This window comes from Oxyura jamaicensis, chromosome 20, assembly GCF_011077185.1.
Source record: "Oxyura jamaicensis isolate SHBP4307 breed ruddy duck chromosome 20, BPBGC_Ojam_1.0, whole genome shotgun sequence".
Classification (NCBI taxonomy): Eukaryota; Metazoa; Chordata; class Aves; order Anseriformes; family Anatidae; genus Oxyura; species Oxyura jamaicensis.
The window spans coordinates 12,102,454-12,128,263 of record NC_048912.1 but is presented as its reverse complement, the minus strand read 5'-3'; the positions used below and the strand labels follow the sequence as shown (position 1 = coordinate 12,128,263).

Here is a 25,810-nt window from a genome sequence, read left to right as displayed (position 1 = left end):
TCATCCGTGCTTGCTGTTGGCCTTTCTGCACTAGCTGGCTAGTGCCGAACATGTTTAAAACATTGACTGGAAATATTTTATTCTGTTGGATAACATATCAAACACCACAGGAATGAAACTTCCAAGGGCTTAGAAACTGTGCCTGCAGGTACTTGAGAGGTCTCGTGGACTCCTTCAGCAGCACAGCCGATGAATCCCCAGGATGTGTTTTTTTTTCCTGTGTCTTTTAAGTGACTCAACACGAGTGACTCTTGTAGCATGGAGGCCGAACGCCTTGATTTCTCTTTCTACATGCTCTCAAACAAGGCAGAAGGTAGACATTCAAAAGGAAAGCCCTCAGCTAGCTGACCTCAATTTAATGCTTCTCAGTGCATCCCAAATGTGGAAGGCTACTGGTGTGATGTGTGTAATGCTGGGGAAGGCGGGACCCCCAAGGAGGGGCCCCACAGCCTCAGCCAGCAGATAGCACAAAGGAGGGCATGTCCTCAGCTCCATCTGTGTGGGGAAGGCTGAAAAGGGGAACCTGTCCTGCCTCCAGCTGGCATTGCTCAAAGCACTTGTTGGTCATACACAATCCAAGTTGTTCTCACTGCCTTGTCCGTTACCTCTCCTCAGGTGGCGGCTCTGCTGGACCAAGTGTCCTTCGCACCGATGAGTCTCAGACTTCACGTTCACTCTCCCTAACCTCAGCTGGGAATTACTTTTGAGGAGCTGCAACACTGTCTCCCATGAAACACTCCAGAGCTACAGAATCTCACAAAGGCAAAGTCAACACCATGGCAGAAACAGTTCTCTTAAAAAAAGCAAATGGACCCCTTATTTCTTTTTAAAGCTTGCTCTCAAAACCTAATTTCACAGCATGATCAGTTACTGCAGTGGAATTACTTGCCTTCTTATTTGAATAGCATAAAAATGAACATATTAACAAATCATACCCATAAAATTCACTGGACAACACAATGGAAAAAAATTACACTGCATGAAGAACTAGGTTACTGAAGTTACATCAGCATTTGGATCAGATGTAATATGCATCAACCCAGAGAGCCTGTATATAGAATTAAAGAAATCATTTAATTTTAAAGTAATATTTTATTCAATGCATCCCTCAGTGCATGTAACTGCTAAATGAAATGCACTGCATGCTCTACAAACACATCATCACCTTGTAAATGAAATACCCACGATATTAAAACCGATATAACATTTATTAAAGCTATTATGCAAAGAACAAAGTTGGATACTTGAACTGCTGAACACAAGCACTGGTTCTGGCCTCTTGAATGTACACGAACTAAGCAGCTTGTGCCTCTGCAACAATAAATGGAGAAGCCTTTCCTACAGGTGAGAGTTCATTCCAGCTGGGAAGAAATCAACTTTTCCTTCCCCAGGATGAGTAATGAAATGTGCTGCAGCATCAGGCAGAGAATTGTGCAAGATCAGAGATGCCACTGTCTCTGATGAGCAGCGTTACTGCCCCAGCGTAGGGCACCAAGGTGGCTGGTTTGTTCCACATGAGGTCACTGTAAGAGCATGTTAAATCCTCCACAAAGCTGAACTATCTGGTTTGATATTGTTTCTTCCCTCTAGACTAATAGTAAAGTTTAATAGTAACGTCTTTCAGGATCAGAATGTGACCTGTTTTCTCAGCAAGGCAGAGGCTGGAGTGCAGAGAGGATTTGGTCTGCCTTACAGATCTCCTGTGATGGCCAAGGGATATTATAATTCCCAGACTGAAAGAAAAGGAATTATTTATCCGAGAGTCCCAGAGTGGGTTGAGGAGAGGCTGCATGCAGGAGGGAACAGCGTGCTGAACCCCAGAAGGGCGATGCTGCCTTCTCAGGAGAGGGCACGTGGCTGAAGCTTTTCTGTGTGTCTCTAGACATTTTTCTGCATCCCCGCAGTGCATTCTTGCTGGCTAGTCTCCATCTATTTTCAAGACTTTGGGCAAGTTTTTCAATCCATGCACCTTTACCATCTTCCTTTTTCAAAATGAAGTGTTGTACTACTAATTAATCTGTAGGGGATAGGTCTGACTGCTTTAAAAGCACAGCTCTATTGTGTCCGTCTGAAACATATTTTTTAAAGGAAAATCTCAGAATTTTACTTTATACTATCATTTCATTCTAGCCTATGACATTTTCAGCTTGGCACAAAGGATGTCTCTCTGCAGAACGCTGGCAGTTCAGCTGAGTTACACATTATAAAACCCTTCTATTTGCCTTCGAGCCTGTTCAAAACGAATTCTGGTTAGGATATGTGAATGTAAAATGCTCTTGTTTCCTAATGAAGCACTTTGAAATGCACTGTAGGAGAAGCTTGATTTTACCCTTCCATAGACACAAAGAGGAGTTCTTGCTTTTAAGTGTTCTATCCTGAAAGATGAATTCACATGAACCACATAGAGCTCAGGCTGCAAGAAAGGCAAATACAAACTCTTCCCCATCCCTTTCAACGAATTTCAGTCTAGAACAGAGAGAAACAAAGCATACATTCAGCAAAAAGGGATTAAGAGACAGACAAGGGGAAAATCCTTTTAAATACTAATATCCACTGAAATTAATCTCCAATCACATCACAAGTGAGGCAGGTCCTTGACAAACAAAGAAAAAACAACCCTCCCCCCCATCTAAGCATACTTCATGCTGCCAGCCCTACATCTTCCCCCAGCCAAATCACAGAAATCTATGCGTTTCTAGACAAAACTTATTAGCACAACCCTGGTGCAAGCTGTGATTTCGGTTCGTAGGCATTATACGCCGTGCTCCACTTATGAGGATGTCAGCACTCGGTTATCAGAAAGAGCTAAACAGATGCAAATCTCATCATGGTCACTTCTGAAAGCAAGGTAAACCTGGCATGTCAGCAATTACTCTAAACTGGTGAGGGACCTAATGAGACCGAACAGTTTGGAGATACTTCACACCAGGATTTGCACCTGTTTATGTATGCGGCTGGCAGCAGCTGAAATGGAAAGGTGGATGTCCTGCAATGAAGCCTGCTTGCTGTGCAGTTCACGTCTGAAAACTACCCGTGCCTGTGTTTGAACTGCCCTTCTGGCATGTTATCATACGCTGGATCAGCAGCACTACTCTGGCTGGGAGCTGCCAACTTTTTTTTTTTTTTTTTAATCTTTTTTTTTTTTTTTTTTTTTTTTTAAATAAATGAAATCACACATTGGTGACAACCTCGTACAACTTCACAGCAACTTTGTACTACCCCACATGGGACCCAGTCCTCCAGCACCTGCATGCTCTGCTTCGGTGAGGCGGGACAGCCTGGCAGGCAGGACCACGTACTCCCAACCATCCTTACTTGCAATCCAGTGACAGTTCTGCATTTCGCAGCAACACCAAGTGACTGAATTAAAACATTCGAGAACACAAGCTTGAATTTAAATACTCCATGGATAAGAGTATTAAATCTTTTGACTTTCAAATATCTGAGCATTGGGAAATTATGCTGGAGAAAATATACTTGGACTGACTTTTTCAATAGCACCACCATCAACTGCTCACTTTCATGTGTCACACATATTGTCTTGAAATACTGTAGACTTTCTGGTCAGATGTTTCTAACCCTGATCAAGAGAACACCATGACATTTCAAATGGTAACATGCTGATAAAAGCTCTCCCACGCTTAATTCTTTAAACAGGTATAGCTGCTAATTAATGAGGAGAAAGAAACCATTGGCAAGAAAGGAGACTTGGCCCCAAAACTCCCCTGAGTAATGTTCAATCAAGCTCTGAACAAAGCCCTCTTAGCACCCACTGGCAGGTGCAGCCGAAGCAGCCACTGAAGAAAACCAGTGTTTTCCCAATATTCACGTTTTTCCTCTCTGTTTCCCAGCTACTAAGAATTTTTAAAATTCTTTTGCTTTACCAGCACACAGCTGATATCATTACATATGCACAACAGCACTGCACATCAGGCACGAAAACAAGGAGTTAAAGGTCAAACAGCACCTCTCCGACGACAGCACGCATCCGAGCGGCGCTATCTTCTCCTAACCTCCTGCCATCCAAACACAGCAACATGTTCAAAACATAGTGAAGCCGTGAACGCAGCAAGCTGTTCAAATACGCCTTGGCTGCAGATAAATCTTAAGGAAATTAAAGAGTGTGTTTGGATTCAAGCAGAGCTTTCAGTGTTTCCGTGCAGGAGGGAGCGGGACAAAGTTATGAGATGTACCGAAATCGTTGTGCGGTGGCAGGGAATACATGCTTCCTGCTTCGACGTAAGCAGTAAAGTGTTAAAAGCGAAGTATGAAAGTTGTAACCATTCTGGGTAGGACAACGAAAAATTACTGTCTTGATCATGCTCCAGGTTGCCTTGTTTTTATGCGAAGATATTCCTGTTTAATTTAGAGCTACTATTTTGCATATGAGGATTTCAAAAGTGCTACTAAAGCTTTATCGTAAACATCAAAAGCAGCGCTGTTAGTCCAGCCCTGGACTCCTGAACATTTTTAAGTACTATACGCTCACCAAGAAGAAAGTGGTTACATTTTCACTATCCGTAGTTCAGAAAGCTTAGGTTGAATGAACTTGAGAGTTACCAGTTAATATTTCAGTAGCACAACACAACTATGTTCTGAAGAACAGCTCTTGAGAAACCGGGCTTTTTCTTTATCTGCAGAAAAGCAATATAAAACAGAACAAAACCTATGTGAAAAATAGAATCTTAATCATTTCAAAAAACTGTCAAGTTTTGAACTCTTGGACCTTTGTTCATCATAAAAAAATTCATCAGTAACAATGATAACGTGAACGTGAAACACAAACTAAGTTTCGATTTGGTTTAATTGTATATTTAAAACTATATTTGATGAAAATTTCTTATAAGCTCTGCTTAAAGGTTACCACCATCAATACCTTAACAGCTCAGGAGCAAACAAAAAACAGGTATGGCAGTGGGGGATTACACTAGAGGATTTGGGAGATTTGGTTCAGTTCTCAAATACACCCTGGATTTCCCTTCTGACTTTTTCCAAGTCATTTAGCCTCTCTCAGCATCGACAGCATTTGTGTCTGCAATTCAATTGTGAATTGAAGTCTGAAACCACGTACTACTAAATATCTGAGAACAACAGTCAGGTAGCTAAAGCTATAGATTAATCCACAATTCAATTTGCAAGTGAGAACTGGAGTCATAGGAAGAAAACTGGACCTCAAACTTGTTAGAAAATTTACCGCTTAATTTCTATCAATCCCTCATTTTACGTTTTACCAGGTGTCAGCCATAATTCAGCTGCAATTGGTTTTGTGTACTTGTATTATGAATACGCTATGCACCGTTTATTACTCGAGAGCAGTAAGAGCTACTTGGATTTATACAACATTTTAGCATATCTAGTGCTTCAAAGAGCTTAAGAAAAGGAGATAACTCACCAGGACGGCAAGCCAACCTATCCATTACAAAATAAATAAATCAGTTTTAAGTTCAGACTTCAAAAGGGAAACAGGAGATGCCCCACGAAAATCTCTGTAGGTGGAGGCTTCCACAGAGCAAGAGCTGAGAGGCTGCTGCTGCAGCATCCCTGGGTTACACATCATGGTCCTTGCCCAGGATAGATTAATGAACAGCGGGAATGGAAATGCTAATAATTAAGAAAAGGTTAAAATGTTCACACTGTGTGAGAACGATGCATAAAAGGATACAACTGCTAAAAATCACTGCAGCAATGCAGGTTTTTTTTTTTTTTTCCCTTCAGAAACTCAATTCCAACTGGGAATATATTAAGACAAGAAGAAAGGAAACCTCAGAGGAGAAAACCAATGCAAAACAGCCAGTGAAAGCCAGTCAGCTCAGTGGCGTGGAGGCACTATGCACATTATAAACTGAAACTATTCTGAACCAAAAGCCATTTGAAAAACAAATTCAGGGAAACATCCAGACATGACAAACCCAGAAATTGCTGCCTGAAAATTATTATATTTTTAAAAAAACAGACACTTATCCACATGAACAGTTTGTGTTCAAACCAGCATTTGTCCATTAAAACTCTCCTATTCTAGCTGTACTGTGGACTAAGAAACTTAGGGCCAAATTTTCAAGGCATGCATTTAGTACAACTACTTATTCCATCATCCCATTAAACACTCAAGTGATCAGCTCTGCATCAATCTAACCAGTCACTTGTGTTTTCACTGACCACATTTCCCTGCCTATCAGGCAGCTTTTTTTATGTGTGTGCAAAGCTTCACACACAAGTTTCCACAAGAGCTTGAATGACAAGAATTGAAAATAGCACCCCCCCCCCCTTTTTTTTTTTTTAAACCTCTCTCTAACTCAAAAGAAAAAAAAAGAAAAAAAATGAGTATACTAGTTGTTAGAAGAAACTAAACGTTGCAAAGAACAATTATTTTGAGGAGTCTGTGAGGGTAGTGATACACAGGAGATTCCTCTTGCTTGTCTGGGTTAAAGGTGGCCCAACTCCTTCATTTAACAGGGGTGCATTTGTCAAAGCCTTTGTTGCCAGGGAGGAGCATCAGTCCTGCTGCCCACAGAACAGACCTTCCTTCCTTCACAGCTGACAAAGAGATTGAGGTCTTGGTGAGTATGTGATAAATGCTCCTTTACACCCCAAGGGTCAGGAGACCTTTGCTGCTTCTGAGCAAGCACTTCAAAAGCAACAACAGTAGTCCTGGGCCAGTAGGCCTTTAGCGGTACCTGACCAGGGCTGACACACAACCTCACCTCAACGGTCTCTGCTCCAGACAGGCTGGAAGCCCTTGTTTTTCTGTCTACATCATGGTTTTGTTGTTGTTATCCATTTGAAAAGATATTTGAAAATGGAAGATAGAATTACCCAATATTGATATATCCCATAAGCTGCCAGGTCAAAGCCCCAGCTTTGATCTCTCTCCTGCACTTGAAGGTCTTGGCCTTCTGAAAGAATGAAGTCGTGGATCCTCAGACAGCCCGTGTCGCCCCTCCACCTCCCAGGGATTCCTCCTGGCAGACCTGTACTGGTGGCCAAGTCCTGTCTCAACCCCTCTGGGCTCACTAGGGCTGGCACTAATACATCCCAAGGCACAGCTAAATCCTGACACAGTCCTTTCCATTCACTGTGTCTTGCTACCAGCACTCCCGGATGTATGGTTTACACAAACAATTGCAACAAATCCATCCTAGTTTATAACATATATATTCAGAAATTGGTTTTGCTATGCATACAGAGTTCACTATGTGCTGACTGTTAAAACACTCTTACAGACTGTTAAAACGCTCTTACAGAACTGCAAATTATACCCGACGTTCCATCTTCTCCTAGGCCAGCCACTAGTACCCGGGACCTTGGTAAGTCCATTAATTCATCTGAACCTCAATTTACCTATAGGTTGAATTGGTATACTTACTTGCCGCAGAGTCCTTCAGAATTGCTTTGTGAAAAGGTTATATACAAAGGGAAGTGACCATGAATTGCAAATAGAAAACCATGGTTCTATCTATTAACAGCCCCTCTGGCAGGTTTTACAGTTTCTCTGAAATCCCAACAACAAGATACTACAAGAATGCAGAATATTGGTAAAGCCTCATCAAATGAGCACTATATAGGTTACTTGCCAGTCCAATTTATGGCACTGCCTAAACCACACGAGGAATGAATGTATACCTGTACCACATGTGCATACTACATATGTCAAGAGAAATAATAAATACAAGATAGCTTTCTTCAAAAATTTAGCAGTCACGTTCACTTTCTCCTCCCCAAGAACTGCTTTTGCAGCATGATGTAAGGGAAGAACTACATACCACCAGGCAAGAAGTAGCATAAGGAGTAGGGATGATCCTTCTTCAAACAAATCGTGATTTTATTACCTTTTCTTGACAATCATTTTCATATACTTGTCTGAGATTACTTAATTATCTTAAAATTTTATTTTTACACAGAGTTAATTTCCACTTTCATAGCAATTATTATTTGCAAACCGCTAGACTTGAACACAGAATCCAGCACACAAGGAGGTTTCCTCGAAGACAACATTAGCATTATAGCAGAGAACACCTAAAAGGAAAACAGTGCCTTTAGAATATGGATAGTTCCCACCTGTCCAAGGGATTCTGTTAGCAACTGGTTTCCTAATCACCATAAATTCATTCTCCCTTTGCTTGCTGCAATTATGCTATTGAAACCTGCAGATCTTTTTTTCCTTCTCCCCTTCCCTTACTCTGAACAGAATTCGTTTTTAATGTCTACTGCAGAAGGCCAATATGATACAAAAACCCAAAACATTTCACTACTCATACACTCTTATTCATAATATCACATCAAATTGCTGAAGTAGTACCATATGGCGCTTGAGCACCAAGCCAGAACAAGTTGTTCAGCTTGTCATAATCTCAAAAGCTGCATGAAACTTAAATAATTTCTCTATGAAGTGGAAGATCTTTGGGTTTAATATAACTCATCAGAAATGGCTTCTGCATTTTCCTCCTATTATTTCCCATGTTTTCTCTGATTCACATTCCATTTTCCAGTGCAAGCTATCAGTTTAAGTGGCTACAACTACAGGGCTGAAAGGCTCTAAAAGCATCCTGTCCATGCTTTCTTCTTGATCATTCATCATCAATTTGAATGAATAAATAACTTTCTCAATCACATAGATATATAATTATAAATTAAAAAAAAAAAATCAACCAGAAGGGCTGAATGAAAAAGATTAATGAAAACTCCCACACTTTGATTTGATCGTTAAAGCAATCCCCTCAGCTGCAAAACGTCCATACTTCCACCCCCGCTGTCCTGTAATACAGCAACCTCTCAAGAATATTGTAACTGGGACATTTAACTGGTACTTAAGTCCAAGTAGCAATGACAATGGGATTTCTCAAGGTCTCATCACAGACTGCACTGTATTTACATGCTCAATTCCCAGAGTCATTGCAAGTCCACTCAATTTTTATTCCTATTATTTTTCAATATTTCTTACTCTTATGCATGTAAAGAAAGATTTGGAATGAAGTCAGAATGGAGACTGAAAGTGCAAGAGCTAGAGACTTGGCTGACCGCACAGCTCTCAGGGACTATGACTGACTCCTGGTTTTGAATGGCAGAGCAGCAGGATCAATGCTATCTGAGATGGAGAATGCACACAGGGAAATGTTCCCAGGACTGCACAACAGCAAAAATTAAAGCGTGAAGGCAGAAGCAGATAAGACCACCAAATGGAGGAACAGGAGACAAGTGCAGAGAAGGCACAAGGAAAGTCGGAAGACATCAAAGAGGAAGGCAGGAATGTAGGCTACAGCATTGTTCTGGAGGGGAGGAAAGAGCATTGCAGAACAGCTCAGAGGGAAAGGTCATTTTAGCAGGTGCTTAGTCAATTGAAGAATGAACGGACAGCACCAAATCAAGCAGAATTTCCTAGTCTTTCTTAGCGTATATGTTCAAGCCTGTTTCACAGATGGGATTGGGATAGGCAAGAACTGGTGCTGAGAACCACAAACTGGCACATGTATTCCAGAGACTGCTACTATACAGCCTTTTGCTTAAAAATAAAATATAACTGGGACATGTCTTCTGGAGCTAGCATGCATTGGGAGTTTCCAGAAAAACATTTCTATAATGGTTACATATGTGATTGTTCTTTTTTTTTTTTTTTTTTTTTTTTTTTTCCCCCTAGATATATGGAGAAAAAGCTACTTGTCACCAGCCCAAAGGGAAAAGCATTTGGCTGCATGGGGGAAAGACAGGACTTGTTACATCTGTGGCTTCGCAGAAGGAAAGGAATAGCTCTTTAAAAAAGCAAGGCATGCAGAATATTTGTAGGCTCTAAAAGTGAAAGGAATCAGTCCTCCCCAATGGAAAGATGTGAAAATTAACAAAACCCTTCAGTTGCTGCGCACATGAGATTGGCTACCACCAGACAGTGGCAGCCTGGTGTCCTGGCTATGGAGCTGGGACAGCAAAACGTGCTGGAACCAGACTGAGACCACAACCAAGCTGTGACCTGGTATCCCTGGGAAAGAGGAAGTGGTGCTGGATGTTCAGCCACCCGTGGGGATGCTGAGCACTTGCATTGCTCACTGCTTTGCACGCCTGTGCCAGGAAGTTTGGCCCCTCTTGCCCTCTCTGTCTTTAGAGTTTTTTTATTGCTTGGCCTGGCCCAGGTAGGTTTGGGCAGCTGATGCAGGGGGGTCATCCAGAGGTCTGCATCAGCCCGCGTTACTGGGAGGAACTGGGAGGGTGCTGGAACGACTCCACAGATACTCCAAGCTGCTATGCTTTTTCTTTCAAGAGCTTTTACCTTTAAAGATCTAAAACAGTATAAAAAGACAAGAACCACCATTGCTACCTTCTGTTTTTCTTTATCCTAAGGGTTTATCACCTGACAGAGCACAGTAGTGGAAAATGGTCCTGAGCATCAGAGACCCACACATTAAAGGAATCTGGGCATAAGACAGGATTTGCTAATGCACCCAGCTATCCAGTTCCTATCAGCCCATAAGGGAATCTAAATCAACCAGGATTGATTCTGTGCTTTGCCTGACGCTCCCCCGCAGACCGCCTGAGGTACAGATGTAGCTTCCATCATCGCAGCACTCCTGACACAAAGAAACACAGGAACGTATTTGTCTTCCCATCCCCTGCAAGGTACAAGGTACTTTGTGTGCCTGTCTGGGCAGCGCAGGTGAGCACTGAGATGGAGTCAGGCAGGCTGCACCTCCGCTGCCTTTGCAGGCAGGGGCAAGCTCTGCCTCTGCTCAAGGCTGCTGGATGCTTGGTGAATGAGCCCTGCTCCGAGCCAGGGATTTGGGGCAGCTATGGGAGAAGTACATATAATTTTGTGTGAGAAACTACAGGAAGGCTGCAGCAAAACAGGTCCAGAGAGCGGGTCCACCTACGGCCCCACTACGGGGAACCTTCTCCTACCGTCTCAACAGCCTGGCCCACTTCCTTCCATTTGTGTCTTTCAATAAATATAGCATCTGCAAGACATACATATTTAAATCTGAACAGAGTAAAAAGCAGAGAGCAGAATGAAACATTTGATAAGGACTGCTTTGACGTGCCTTGGTGCAGGGCTTCCATCAGCACAGCCCGAAGGCGGTATTCCGAGCCGTGCATAGAAATGCAGAGCCTGCCTTGCTTACAGCAGGTGTACCGGCTTCAAGAGCCCAGACAACACAACATTTTGCATTATTTTAAATGATGTGTTGAAAGCACCTTATCCCAGAGAAGAAAAAGGGAAATGAAAAAAGCTGTTGTGTGTAATTAGCAGCTCCCTTTGATGAATCCTTTCCAACACTACCACCTTTGTGAGAATACTTTGCTTCTTGAGGAACAGTTTTGATGCAGCCAACATGGGCAGAACTTCAGAACAGGATTACCAGAGAAGATGAATTGTCAATTACAACATCCATTAACCCGGGCAGAAAACTCTCCCCAATCTGGATTAACTCCTTAAATACCTGAGGCACAATTAGAGTAAAGACTGATGGAAAGGGAAACTCAGGTTTTCCTTACTTCAAGATCATACCACTCAGCAGTTATTCTGTTCTTTCAACAATATACACACTCAGTGCTCTGTACTTATGAATACCCTCTATCCAATTAATACCCCATTAAGCTGCACGCCTGCCGTGACTTTATCCTCAGACCACTGTATGGTAGCTTTTAACTCCATAATACCCTGGCATTATTACAATATTAGACTACAAGGGATTGATCCAAAGCTCACTGAGGTTAATGAGGGCTCATTAAATTTTGAATTAGGCCCTAACTGCTCCGCAAATACAAAGTGAAGTGAAACAGCACGTGTCAGCTGCGATGACAGAGGGCACAGTAAACTTTAAGCTGTAATATTGAGTGCTGATCATGACAAAAATAGGCAATAACGGGGAGCATGTGTGGAAAGCAGCTGGGGAGAGAATTATGATGATGTTACACCTCCTATTAAGCAGCTTAGATTTGTGCCTGTATAAATAGATATTGCCCGGTCTGACTCTGATATGATTTTGTCATCATATGCTCAGACATAGCATAATATTGACACTACAGCTTTCCTTTAGATTTCAGTCTTGAGTTTCAGTTTGAGAGTATGATACTAGAGGCTTGAAATCAGTATGACTCCTTCCCTAATTACTGATTAATCAAGAGCTAAGGTTGCTTACATAAAGAGTCGTGGGGAGAAGGAGGAAGTCTCATTAGGAACAAGAGGTTAAAAAAAAAAAAAAGGAGGGGGACATTTTGACAACTGGATGGCTACAGAAAGAAGAAAAGAGCTGATTTCCTAATAGCATGTTATACCTGAATGTTAAATTTTGTATTCGTGTCTAATTAAAAAATTATAAGAAAACATTTTAATACTCGCAGATACTGTGGGTTATGGTTCAAAAGGAATAATAGAAAGTTTTTTTTGTCTTTTAATGACTTCAGAAATACATATATGTTGTGTCACTCTGTCCCTTAGGTGCTCAAAAGGCACAGCAGCTGTTTCATAAATTTTGAATTGCCTTTTCCTTTAGCATACAAAAATCTGTACCATAAACATAACACTGTCTGAAAAATACTCAGTAAACCTAGACAGTTGTTGGAAATGCTTCCTCCAATATTTAAATTCCTCTCTTAACAGGAGTTTCCCTGCAAAAACAGATGCTAACGAGTAGTGTTTTTGCCATCAAGCTGAATGCGAAAGCTTTGGTGCATTATTTCTTTTTTTCTTTTTTCATGGAGACAATAGAGGGTGCATTTCCCATCACTGAAAGAAAACTGCCACCTTGCTTCTCAATTGTTTGCTTTCGAATAATAAATAACAGCTATAATCTTCTGTTAAAGATTTATGTTCTGATGATGTCTGATGTTTCTACTCTAATTTCTTTTTGTTAGATGCAGCTGAATGCTATTTACTGGTAAGTAAATTGTGTCATCATTTTGCTACAAACCACACCACTGAAAACGTTAAGATGGCCAAACATTTATTTTTGCTTTCCAACTCATTGAAATCCCTTAAGAGAGCTGCGGAATAACCAGCAACACGTTTTAGTTAGGATCCTTAATCTTAATTTCTTTTCCCCTCTCTCCTAATACGCTTCCTTCCAGCGCTGTTACTTCTGAAATAACTCCAAATAGCTTACAGTGTGTGCAGAAACACTGTCTTTTAGCTGCCACAATTTCAACAGTGGCTTGGAAATACAGCAGATCGGCCATTTGCCCTGAATTCTTTGAGCAGGGCACCGCAGCGAGCCATAGTTTCACCGCTTCCCACAGCAGAGGGGCTGGAGGACCACACGTGGCCAATTACTCCAACAGGGAAAGTACTGGCCCCACGTCCAACCTTCTCACAACGTCACCCATTCCTTTCGTTTCTCAGACAGAAACAACAAGCCTGCTGAGCATTTCTTCTGCCTTAAACCATCCCACTTTTGATGACAATAAAATTAGCTACTTTGCTTAAGTAAATGTTACAGCTCACGAAGCCTCGAAGCACAAATCAAGTAAGTCAACTGCAAAACAGCCCAGAAGGGCTGTAAAACCAAGTACAGGTGCAAACACCTCCTCAGGTCATTTAGTATTTTGATTAAAATGAGCAGAGATCGCAAATGAAAAAAATATCTGGAAGGTGATCCTTCCCTGTGATGCCTGCCAGCACTGCAGCATTTAAAGCTCTGTTAACGCTTCCAGTATAAACTTTCAGTTTGTGGGTTTATAACTCAAGTCATAGAGGCTTTGTGCTGGACTCCAAAACCCAATGCCCAAAGCAGAAAGGCTCAGGTGAAGCTTTACAGGCAGAGGCCATGCCCTAGTGGTTTGTTATGGCAAGACTGAACATCCTGTGTGACTTTCCCTTTTACTTCTAGAAGTTATATACAATCCAAACTATATATCCCCAAAATCATGCATAGAGCTGAAGCAGGGAGAGGACCCTTTACACATATTTACGGAAAAGTGCTCTAAAGCATCCTCTTACTGGAATCACAGCCTGCACCGAAGCACAGCCCCATCACACACGGGGCTCCCACCATCTCATACCCAAGATGCGATCAGTTGCTGGTGGGGTGGTACCAGGGGTGTGCAAGGCTACCTCCATGCTCAGCAACCCTCCATCAATATTAAATAACACCAAAGCCTTGTTTTCAGCTTCTACCTGCTTGTTAGCTAGCTTGCTCTCTTTCATACAAGACATTTAAGTTTTGGTCAGAACAACTTTGCTCTCCCCTCCAGTCTCTCGTAGCTGAACCCTGCACCATGCTCTGCACATTCACTCACCTTGAAGCCCTTTGCCAGCATCTCTCCCTCATCCTTAATGAAAGACAAACAGTCCTCGCTCTTCTTAGAGGCTCTTTCTAGAGGCTTTTCCTGCAGAATACCCCCAGTTTAGGTCAGCCATAGTCAAGAACACCTCATTCCTTCCCTGAGAGGAGGACTAAATCTGTTGCACCTGCAGCCAATCCTTGCCCTCTGCAAGGCTGAGCTCAATCTGAAAAGCAACTGGAGGGGCTTTCAGAGGACGCACAAGTTTCTCATGGTTTGTGGGGTGAAGAGAAATTCATCTTTCTTTAACTAGTACCAAAAATATGAAACCGAGTTCCCCAAAGTATGAAATCGAGGTCTACTGGCTAGCTTTTCAGGGCAGGCTCCTGGGTGGTGTCTGCTAGACAGAAAGGAACATACTTGCATAGAATATGCGAGGCTTGGATGGGTGTGTACAGCTGGAAGCACGGCCTCTGTATGCCTGCAGTCTGTGCACAGAGATGTAAATAACACAGGGACTGTCAGGAAAACTATAGGTATGGCCAAAGAGGTTGGTGCTGCATAACGCTGAATGCTTGGTCTTAATCCAGTATGGCACTGCTCCTGTCCTCAGCTTTCAGTCACTAAATAGACTCAGAAGAGACATTGGAACTATGTAAAGGCTCAAATTTAGGCACGTACTTAAAATCTCTGCTGAACATTGGCCAAAATGTTCAGTACCATCTGCATATACCCAAACTGCCTTGGGCAAAATGTTTCCCTTAATATAATCCAAGGTTTTGTTTGTTTGTTTTTCAGTTGTCTAACTGTTCAGCTAGGAGGAAAATGTCCTTTAAATTAAGGAAATTAGCAGCAAATATGAATCTTATTAAAAATATGGTCATTATTAAAAATCTGGTAAGAGCAGTGGAAAACAGAAATAGCAAAGAGATGAAGCCTTTAACAAAACTGTGGTAAACTGCTGCACATCCACTCTTCGCTGCTCCCCAATCTAGTCATGGCTTATGCTTCTCATCAGTCTGCATTAGCCATAGCTGAGAAAGGATTTAGCCGGTGACACCTTTATCTCTGAAAATCTCAGCTGTTATAAATAAAACAATTAACTGCAGCAGTGAAATCTTAAAATTAGCCCAAGAATAAATTCTCTAAAATCTTAAAAGCTGGCATCTTAAATTCCAGGGTGCTGAATATAATTCTTCAGCGGTGCAGACTAGTGAGAACATATGCAATAGTAAGGAAAGAAAAAGTATGGATTTTTTTTTCTTCGTATCTTATTCCAGCTTAAAACAGTGAATTTCAGCAACAGCTTATCTGTCAAGGTTATTTCTGCACCATCATTCTGCAAATCCAAACTCACACCCACACAGCCCCCACTACGTCTCTGGGACTCCAATTCATCACAGAACCCTTGTCCCACATTAACCTATTACTAATGTGGGTGATGACTGTTAAATAATGAACTATTGAAGCAGAGAGGCAGATTGTACGTCCTTTGTTTGTGTCTTAGCTTTATTATTATTATTCTTTGGAAAAGGCATAAGCAAACCCAAATCATCTTCTTAGCAAATTAACCCACTGTTTTTGTATACCCTCTGTCTTTACAGATTTTCAATAGCTTTCATGAGCCGTGTACATTAGCTCTGACTATGCCTTCCTGCCTTTGCCTCCACACATAATGACAGCCATACTGAGCGGCTATTACAGTTATCTCACTTTCTGTAGAGGATGGGGATGTAATGATATGCTGCAATATGTGCAATGGGGTATTACAGCTAAATACTCTTTGGAGTGATTGATGAACTATTTTGCAGTATGGCTGGTACGACAGTTCAAGGCGAGGGGTACTTATCCTTCTGTGCTTCCTACTTTTTCTGTTCTCTAGGTGAACTCAGAGCAGGAGCTAAAAGGTAATGGCTAGATGGGGGTTGTGTAATCAACTGAGAGCTGCTGCTTAGTCCCTGGATGGCGGCAGACAAGCACCTTTGCATCCCTGTACATTAGCGGATCAGATGTGCAGACCTTGCAGCTGAACTCAGACATGAAATACAGTGGCTGAATATAACCATCAAGAAAAGGTTTCTGAATACTCTGTAAAACCTGAATCCATTATGAGATTCTTCTAATAACCCAAGGACAGGAACAGATGTTGATACCTGGAGAATGCTGCTCACACTTGTGACAATACCTCTGTGATCTTGGACAGACTCACTCTCCCTTTCAGACTTGATTTCTTATTTGTGAAACATAGACCACCCTCACGTATGCACACAGGTTGAAAAGATCAGCCCCTGGATGGAAAAGCAAAGACTGTATAGATCTAAATTACATTTTTTTTTTTTTAGTAGTTGGTGTTATGGTCACAAATAGCTATTAGTGTGTCCCTCTCTGCTGCACCCTGGCGATTCTGAATGACTACAAAACAGGTTAAAACATCATATGTGAGGTCAGACCAAAGGTCTGTTATCTGGCTACCATTCTGTTTGACTGACTGTACCCCGAATTTTCACTGTCTCACTCTTCATAACACCTCTGTTTTTATGCTTGCAATATTAGTATTTACATGTTGCCTTTGCTTTTTAGAAATGTATGCAAGCACCAATCTGACCAGGATCTGTACCATTAGGTGATCATACATATACATGACTCTAAGTTTTAAGACACAACACAACCGCTGATCCTGTAACGATGGCACCTGAACCCCAGCCTGACTTTAACTCATACTATAAATAATCAAACAAAAAGGTATCATCCTAGGATTTCACTTAAATCTCATCAATGAGTTGTGATGCTTCTGAAATTTTATGCTGATGCTTCCTGATCTGAATGGGAGCAGAATCTTGTTGCTGCCAATGGTGTTAGAGAATCGCAGGTTTTATGCTCTGTGGGAATTAAAAGTCTGAACTTTTTATTTATTTATTTATTTTTATACCACTGGGATTATGTTTCATGGAAAATTTATCACTTCCAAATTGCATGGCTTATTAGGATTTGCTGTTATTTTATGATTTAGTGGGTCTTTTTCCCGCTTATGTTACTATTCCCAAAGCATTTTGGAAAATAGGAAAGTATTTTTAGCAGAATTGGGCAATGGGAGTTCCTTAATACTTGTCTGCAAAATGCCAATCACCTTAAAACCCCAACCTCATTTTCAACAGTTCTCCTTGAGAAAGTAACAAGGCTGGGCTGGCAAAATAAAATTCTTCAGTAACATACCAACATACTCAGAACCACAAGGCACCGAATTCCCGCTCAGTCTGGATCTGAATGCATAAATAAATAAGGCTCTTGCATTTCTTTCTGCTAGAAGATTGTATTATTCCATTCTGCAATTATGGAAAAATGCAGAGCACAGGCAAGATTTACTGTCTGAGTTTTTACTGCAAGACTTATGTCAGTAGAAAGGCATTTGTGCTCTTGGGAATCAAAGTGAGATTCACCCATTTGTGGCAGGTGTTTTAAGCACTCAGCCTAACAATCTACCCACGCATGGCACTACAGCAATTCAACGACTAAATTAAATCTCTGAATATTAAATTAATGATGGAAATCTAAAATATTAATATATTCTAATTGAATATTCTGCGATAAATTATCTGGGCATTCTCAGCAATTTGATTTTACTTTCATTTCTTAAGGAACTTTCAGCTGCATAAATACAGCTATTAAAGCAATTCAAAAAGGGAACATTTTCTGCTCAGACAAGAGAACTCTAAACACAAAGAATCTAAAAATTTCTTTCATATGATTGATTAAATCATAGAGCCCAAGACAGCTGAATCATTAAATGACTGCTTTCCTTCAGTCCCTCTGGCTTTAGCAAGGACAATATAAATTCCCCATGGGTCTGAATACAAGGAAATACAATATGTATAATTACAGTATAGGCTTGAATGCTGTTGTAAGAGAATTTCAAATGGAGCATTTATGCTGTAGCTGCACTTTTCAATCCATAATGCTGTGTGTGCACATGCATGTAATGCCCATAAAGCACTGGGCATCTGCTTTCTTCGACCTAGATTCCCAAATGGAATACGCTGGTGTAGCCCCACCAGCTTTGGCAGAGATGCCTGAATTCACATCAGGATCTGGCTTGCTATTTCTGTGAAACGATGGGAGAGTTAAGGGTGACATCCAGTCTTCATATGCTAGGAAGAATACAAACGAATGTAGTTTGAAGAATATATGTAGTGTGGTATGTATTTAGGAACCTGCTTTAAACTGTCTGTTTATATGAAATTTCAAATGAAGGTGTCAAGCAAACATTTTCCTTTCTCCTTTCATCCAAAGTCTGCAGAGTCCTGCTTTAGATGCATGCTCAAAAATGACAGGTTGACACCAGAGTTGAGACCACGGCAACACCTGATCGTGCCTAATGAAACATTTTCCTGCTAATTTTTCTCCGTTTGGTTTCAAGCTGGTTTGTGTCATGAAATCACAGCCAAGGGCTGTTGCAATCTACCATCCTTCATCCATCTTTCAAAGAAATCTTTGGCTCTAACAGAGCAACACCACGTGCGTGATGGCCCATCTCCTCTCCACCTTCTTGGCTTGCTCCTTTTCATCTCTGGCTGCCACAATAGAGACCAAAGCACCTAATTTCCAAATTTCAGCCGATAATGCTCACAGGGTACCAAAGATGAGATGTACTGAGAGCCAGAATCATCAGTTTTTAGTTGTTTGTAGCTAGAAAGGCAAAAGAAACACCTGTTCCCACAAAGAACAAGGGAGATCTAGGCCTATTTGTAATCAAGGCTGTCTGTCCTGTGTCTCTCTCAGGAGAAGTGAGGTCTGACATCCTTGGGGAAGCATTTGCGAGGCCTTTTCTCAACAAACCTTCTCTCACCACAGACAGATGCCATCTGTCTTGCAGCTGGGAGTTAATGAATTCTGAACTGCCAATTTCACAGCAGTAAGCAACGTCATTGATAGAGGAGGCATGAGGGATTTCCTACAATAAAACTATTTAAAAACAGCACAAAGGTGCATGCTGAAATACCTGTGATGAGCAAGGGAAATGGCAGTATTGAGGGCTGACAGTCCATGACGGTGGGGATTTTCACAGTATACCTTACATGCACGTCCAGCACTGGGATTTTAGACTTTTGGAGAAGTGTCTCACCACATCTATTTCCTGAACTAGGACAGGCTACAGCACCCAAATAGCCTGTGGAGCGCAAGACTCTGTTATCAACTCTTCATATTAAATATCTGATTTTACCGTATAGCTTAACATGTGCTAAACCCATCTATGAAAACCTCGGGGTTCTCCAGCATGCTGAAAAGAGCTCTCTGCTCCATTAACATGCATCATGCTGCACGAAACCCAACCAATCAGTGGCACCTCTGCTAAGAAGCAAGGCAAGAGTCTTCAGGTATATTATATTCCGCCAACTTTCCAAGCCACTTCAGGACTTTCTGATTAAATTTACATAAAATGCATCCTTCCCTCTTATTCCCTGTTATACACATTAGATTATTTATAGTATTCTTGTGTCTGAGATTACCAGCATTCAGATATGAGGGAGCATGCTGTGCCTGTAGCACGCAATCAAGGCAGTTTGTAAGGGCACTGAGATTCCGTCTTGGTCATCCGCAATGGATTTTCTTGCCAGCGTAATGAGAACAAACAAGTTGTTTATCATAAGAGATCTCACAGGCAAAATTCACCTGTTTCAGTTCCAGATTTGACACAGACAAGTTGGAAAAATTAGGGTCACAGCAGATCAAGTTGGAGACAGGCAGCTCATAAGAGCTCTAGAAAGACCCTAGAGATGAAGCTGGAAGTTTGGAGCATTCCAAAGGGTGAATACAGTTGCAGTGGTTGATACAGGAGCCTGTTATCTAAGCTTGCCACAACTAAAAGCTGCTCCTCTGTCTTTTAAATGAATGTTTTTCATACAGCCCAGGGAGACTGGCTAAGACGTCAGCATCTAAAACTACCAGAATATTTCCATCAGAACAAGCTAGAGACTTGCATGTGGACCCAAAACTGAGGTAACTTTTAGAAGTGAAAAAAAAAGGATGAAATACAGGATAAGCTAATAGATAATTAGATAATAGATAATTAAGAATTAGCTACACATTTAGCTAAAAAGCATGAATCAGTGAGAAAGTGGAGGGTACTCAGCAAAGAAGCTACTATTTAATATGCTATCTTAGTTGATCAGTGTGCCTGCATGAGTCGTTTGCATGGGGAAGGATAGGGATTTCATATTGTTTTTGTATTTTTAATAGGCATTTTTATGAACCTCATAGTTATAATAATGAGAGTACCTGACAATTAGTGATGAAATTATCCTCACTACAGTAAAATATTTCACAGCATGTAAAATATTATTCCTAATAAAAAGGTGGAAATGAAGCACAAGGAAATTAAAACCAAGAATTTCATAAATGTTTGCAAAATAAATATGCATATACCGATAAAATTTAATAACTTTCTTCAGCTTGAAGAGAAAACCAAAATTTGCAAAAGAATGATACCAATAGAAAAAATTATACCTTATACACAAGATGTTTATTTACAACCTCTGAAGAATTGGTCCGTTATTTGTATTTAGAGGAAGATATTTTTCAGCAGCTGAAACTCATCCGAAATTCCTATTTTTTTTTTACATACTGTTTTTCTTAAACACATTTCCTAGTTAGTGTGGTTGATGCATATGAACAGACACGGATGTTCCTTTGAAAGAAAAAACCCTGTAATTAACAGAGGGTTTTTTTGGCAGGAATAATGTTGTGACTTCTTCCTTTTTTCATATATTTTTTTAAGTTTTTCATTTAATGTATTTTATCAGAATGAAATGCTTTAATGAGCACAGAATTACAGTTGATCCCAGCTGAACCAGATAGGGCTGCATTTCGAGGTGTGTGACTCCCATCAAGCTACGTTCACCTTTGCTATAATTTAAACTTCATTCAGGCACAGCCTTGCTAAAAATACTGACAAGTAACTAATCAACTTCCATAAAATGGAATTTTTACCTTCACAATAGGAAGCAGGAGTAGGAGGGAACTGAAAAGATTTGCCTATGCATTTCAAATTAGTCTGACCTATAAAAACACAACCAGCAAGTGGTACAATGAAAATGTACTTTTGGTAGGGCTTTTTTTTTTTTTTTTTTTTTTTTAGTATTCAGATTTTTCATGCCATCCCTTCCTTTCCTTCCATGTAACCAGAACCAAAGATATGATAATGGAGGGACTGGTTTCCGTTAGTTATACCTGTAAAATGGAAATACAAGCAGGCCTCTCCAGAGCACAAAAAGTCCATTGCCCAGGAGCTGGCATTAAGTTTGAACACTGTATAAAAACTAGCAGAGAAAACTGTGACAGACTTCTTTCCATACAAATGAGATTTGTGCTGTAACTTCACATGTGCACTTCTAGCTCCAGTTTGTGAGCAGATGGACACAAAAATATTCAGCGCCCAGTGAGCAAAAGCATGGGAAATCAGATCAAAACTGTTACCTAGATCTAGTAGACAGCAGAATGCTCCAGGGCAATCTGAAGATTATGTGGATGGAAATAACCAGATAGTGCTGGTCTTTGAAGATGTTGATTTGTCCTGTTCTGGATAATTAAAGAGCAAAGCCTAACAGAGAAAGCTGTAACTCCTGCTAGGAATCACCCAAGCTTCATATTCAGGGGCCAGCAAGTAGGCCAGTTGCTGCAGATGAGCAGAAACTCGACCCCAGCCCCAAACATCAGGGGTTCTCACGCTTAATCAAGTTACACCATTTGTACAAAGCTATGATCTTCCCTGTCATTACAATACTTTTGGCATGTCAGGAGTAAAGGAAAGCAGCGCTTTATAAAAAATTTCTCACTTTCCTACGCCATTTTTATTTTTTTCAGTATTTTCTCTAGCATCTGTATTTAAAAACCACAATGGAATGTATTTTTGTGACAATCTGGGAGCCCAGTGTTTCCAACAGCGAGGTTGTCTTTCCAAGGTTACCTTTCCAAGGTTACCAGTAGTATAAGTGATGAATATAAATTCTCCTCTACCTATATAAAATTTAACATTTGCCACTTCCATTAATACTGGTGTATTGTATTCCTGAGGCCTCCTGTTTTATCTCCAGATTGTAAGAGTAAAAACTGCCACAGAGATTTCAGTCCTTATAAATCAATAAATTTGCCAAGGCACAGTGGTGCCACGTTGTCCTCGTTGTCTAGTCAAAACCCAAAAGAAATCAGCAGGGAGTGGGGCAGGGCATAAGTTCATTTTGCAAGTAGCCCACTTATTTTTCACAGGAATTCAGGAATTAAACTAAATTATTAATCCGATTCATGGAAGTATTTTGACACATTCAGTAATTTTCAGACATTTATTCGACTTGCTAGGACACAACATTAACAGGTCACTCCTTACCCAGCACTGAAGAACATATAGTGACTCCTTGGCAGACTCCTTTTTCTAGGACAGACACAAAAACATTTGCCACCTGACACTTTTTTTTTTTTTTTAATTATTATTATTCCTTGTCATATCTCCCTAATTACACAAAGAAATGTCACCAACAATTCAAGTGTACCTAATACTCAGTGAATTGAGCACCTGTACCTTCAGTCATTACAAGAGTCACAGCAAAGTTCACCTGGACTTCTAAAGGAGGCAGCCAGCTCCTTGTGTGCTCCCAGACACCGGTTGTGCAGAAGAGTTTGAGCTAATTCGTGTGAAATGGATAATGATAACAACTCATTTGAATCCAGGCACTGTTTCAAGATGACTAGGTGAAGTTCCTGATGCCAATTGCGCACCACTGTTGCTCAAACTAAGTTCTGAAATTTTATAATTGTCACCCTTTTCTTCATAGGGAAGAGCTGAAAAAGCCTGCCAGAGAATTCTTTTCTTACAGTAAATATTTCTACTGCTCCAAAAATTACAACCAAAGAGGAATAGCAATGTGTAATTGCATTTTGCTAACACTTATCAATAGCAATAATATATCAACCAAATGTGTCTGTCAAGGCTTCTTTCCCCTTCTTTTTCTTTTCCTGTCATCCAATAAACCATCACAGAAAACCACATGGGCAAACTTGATCTCAGTGATCATCCTTGTAAAGAAAGAAACCAGCAACATGCAGAGGATGAGGGATCCATCTGCGGCGGCAGGCAGCCAGCCTCCTCGAGCCCCGCCACGCATCTGCACTGCGACTCGGTGCAGGAAGGGAAGGATGCAGCACCCCCTCAGTGCTGGGTGTCACCAAGCCCAGCTTTACACCTGCAGCCGTTTTCTGGATGAGAGCGCGGGCAAAGTGCCATCTTGGCATCAATGCCGGCGTCTCCTGGGGGACTGGCTGGATGGAGGCGATTAGGCTGCTGTTCAGCTGGGGAAGGGAAAACTGGGACAATTCACTTCAGAAAAGCAGTGCTTCAGCAGCATGTAAAAGGCAACTTTTCCTGCGCAAGGAAGGAAGAACAAGGAAGCTCCTACTTCAAACCAGCCTTCCCATGCCACAAGCTTGGACTGCACCTATGACTTCACTAGACCCACTGCAAAATTACCATTATCTCTATTTCTTATTTTGCCTTACCCGAACCAGCTGCTGCGGAAAGGGGCCTCTCGAATTTTCTGGCACGTTGATCGGTGGGATGACCCAATCTCGCTTTTGCCGCCGGAGGCCATTGGCGCTCTGATGCTGGCGCCACGGGAGCAGGGTGTCGCTTTGCTGCTGCGCCAGTTCCCCGGGTATGCTCTTCCTTCCCTTTGGCTGTTTAGGAAGCAAGAAAACAAACCCAGTTAGTTTTTTCCTCGCTTCTTAGGACCTCTCCCAACAGCAGCGCTTCCCTGTGTGCAAATGGTCACATGTAACTGTGAAAATTATTGTTATTAACATGATATATTTCTGCATCACAAAGACACAATATGCTTTACTGGCAACTCTGCTGCCACTTCATTTTCACAGATATATGGAGCTGTCACTCTCAAATCAAGATGCCTCCCAGAATATATCGTCTTCATTACACCAGCTGCAGGGAGCTTTAGCAGCACTTTGGGGTAAAGACGTTTCTGCAAATTTCTAATAAATGCAACCTACCAGAACACAGTAAAAAAAGAAGAAAATTCCTTTAATGCCTGTGTCATGGGCTCAGGTTTTATAGTACAAAGTTACCCTGCTCCTTGGCATTAACAGGGTTACAACAACCTGTGGTCTGTGGTTCTGCTGATGGATCCTGCCAAACCAAACAAATCATGACCAGAGGGAGAGTCAGCTCCACGGCTACAAAGGTGAATTAGTTCAACTTCTTAGTACTTCATGAGAAATGACCTTTTTATAAGAGCTGGGTTTTGAATACAAATCCCGAATACATATCTCTCTTTGTAGCCTGGGAAGTGTAATATATCTCAGTCAGTAAAAAAAAAAATTGTTATTTGGAATGCTTTTGAGTCATTCTTTATGATTTTTTTAAAACTTCTGATTCTGCCCATGGCAACCTTTGGTGTTGGTCACATTAAAATCCTGCAGCATAGAAATGGAAATGGTGGAACCATGTTTTAGACTTCAAGAGCCTGGTATAATGTTAGAAGATTTTTGCTCTACAAAACAAAGAATCAACAAAATGCAGATTTGCAAATGTAGGCACTTCAGAAGTTACCAAGTCCTGGTATTTAAATACTGTGTGGCCTTCTAGGATTCCAGGAGATACTTACGAAAAGTCCAAAGAAAAGGATAAATAACAAAGACAAGCTTGTTGAAAGCAATTTCATGTTCCCATATGATCTGCACTTCCAGAAGAAAATATTTAAACTTTCAGAGATCAGAAAGATTGGAAGCCAAATTCTCTTGATTTGAGGCAAGATCCAGTGGGAATACAAATCTCTGAATGTTAAAATTTTAAGCTATTTTTGCTCAGAAATTAAAATCTATCCAAAACTCAATGCCTCATGTTAGGTGAAGTGGTAAGAGCATGGCCACCTCCTGTCGGGCGCTGGGGCCCAGCCAGGTGCCCTGGGGTCTCTGCCCACGCTGGGGGATGCGGCTGCTACTTTCCCCTTGCAGTTCAGTCAGTAGCAAAGCTGAGCACGTATCCCAGAGACACACAGAGAGAAAAAGGACACTGACATGACCGGCCACTGACTCGACCAGGGCAGCGTTTGAGCATACTTACACACAGGGCTCACATAAAACACAGACAGCCGAGACCCCTTCCTGCTCTCTGGCTGGTAGGGACAGAAGGTCACTGGTGCAGGCACACACAGCGCTCTCCAGCTTCTCCAGCACATTCACGGATTCCTCAAGCACCAGCACAGCCCCTCTGTCAGCCCAGCACCCCTGCCTGGATCCTGGTCCCCTTACCCACCTCACGGATCTCTGCCTTGTCAGCTGGTCCGGCCTGAAGTTTGCTGCACGCATACAGCACCAGCACTCGCACTTATCCCTCACACACACCACATTCACACATCCACCAGACGTACAGCATGGACCCCCTGCCCACTAAATACCCCAGCCTGGACCCAAGGCCCTGCTATTCACTGGCTGGGCCAGCTTAGAATTTGCTAGAAAATACACGCACACCAGTTTGGGGAAGATATGAACACTTGCGTGCCTAGCAGCTGGCACCAGGCACCTGGTTTGTGGCCTGTGGCCCCATTCTGAC

The 25,810-nt window shown here is 41.5% G+C and overlaps 1 protein-coding gene across 3 annotated transcripts in view; it reads right to left on the bottom strand.

The window, feature by feature from the left end:
* Positions 1–25,810, bottom strand: part of CDH4 (cadherin 4) — a 454,811-nt gene that overhangs the window by 137,207 nt on the left and 291,794 nt on the right. For 2 of the 3 annotated variants that reach the window (XM_035344248.1, XM_035344249.1), the window contains one exon: positions 23,746–23,922. In XM_035344248.1, the coding sequence (XP_035200139.1) occupies positions 23,746–23,922 (177 nt within the window). Of the gene's footprint in view, positions 1–14,217; positions 14,254–23,745; positions 23,923–25,810 lie in introns of those variants that run through there. The other variant, XM_035344250.1, reaches the window with a different exon arrangement.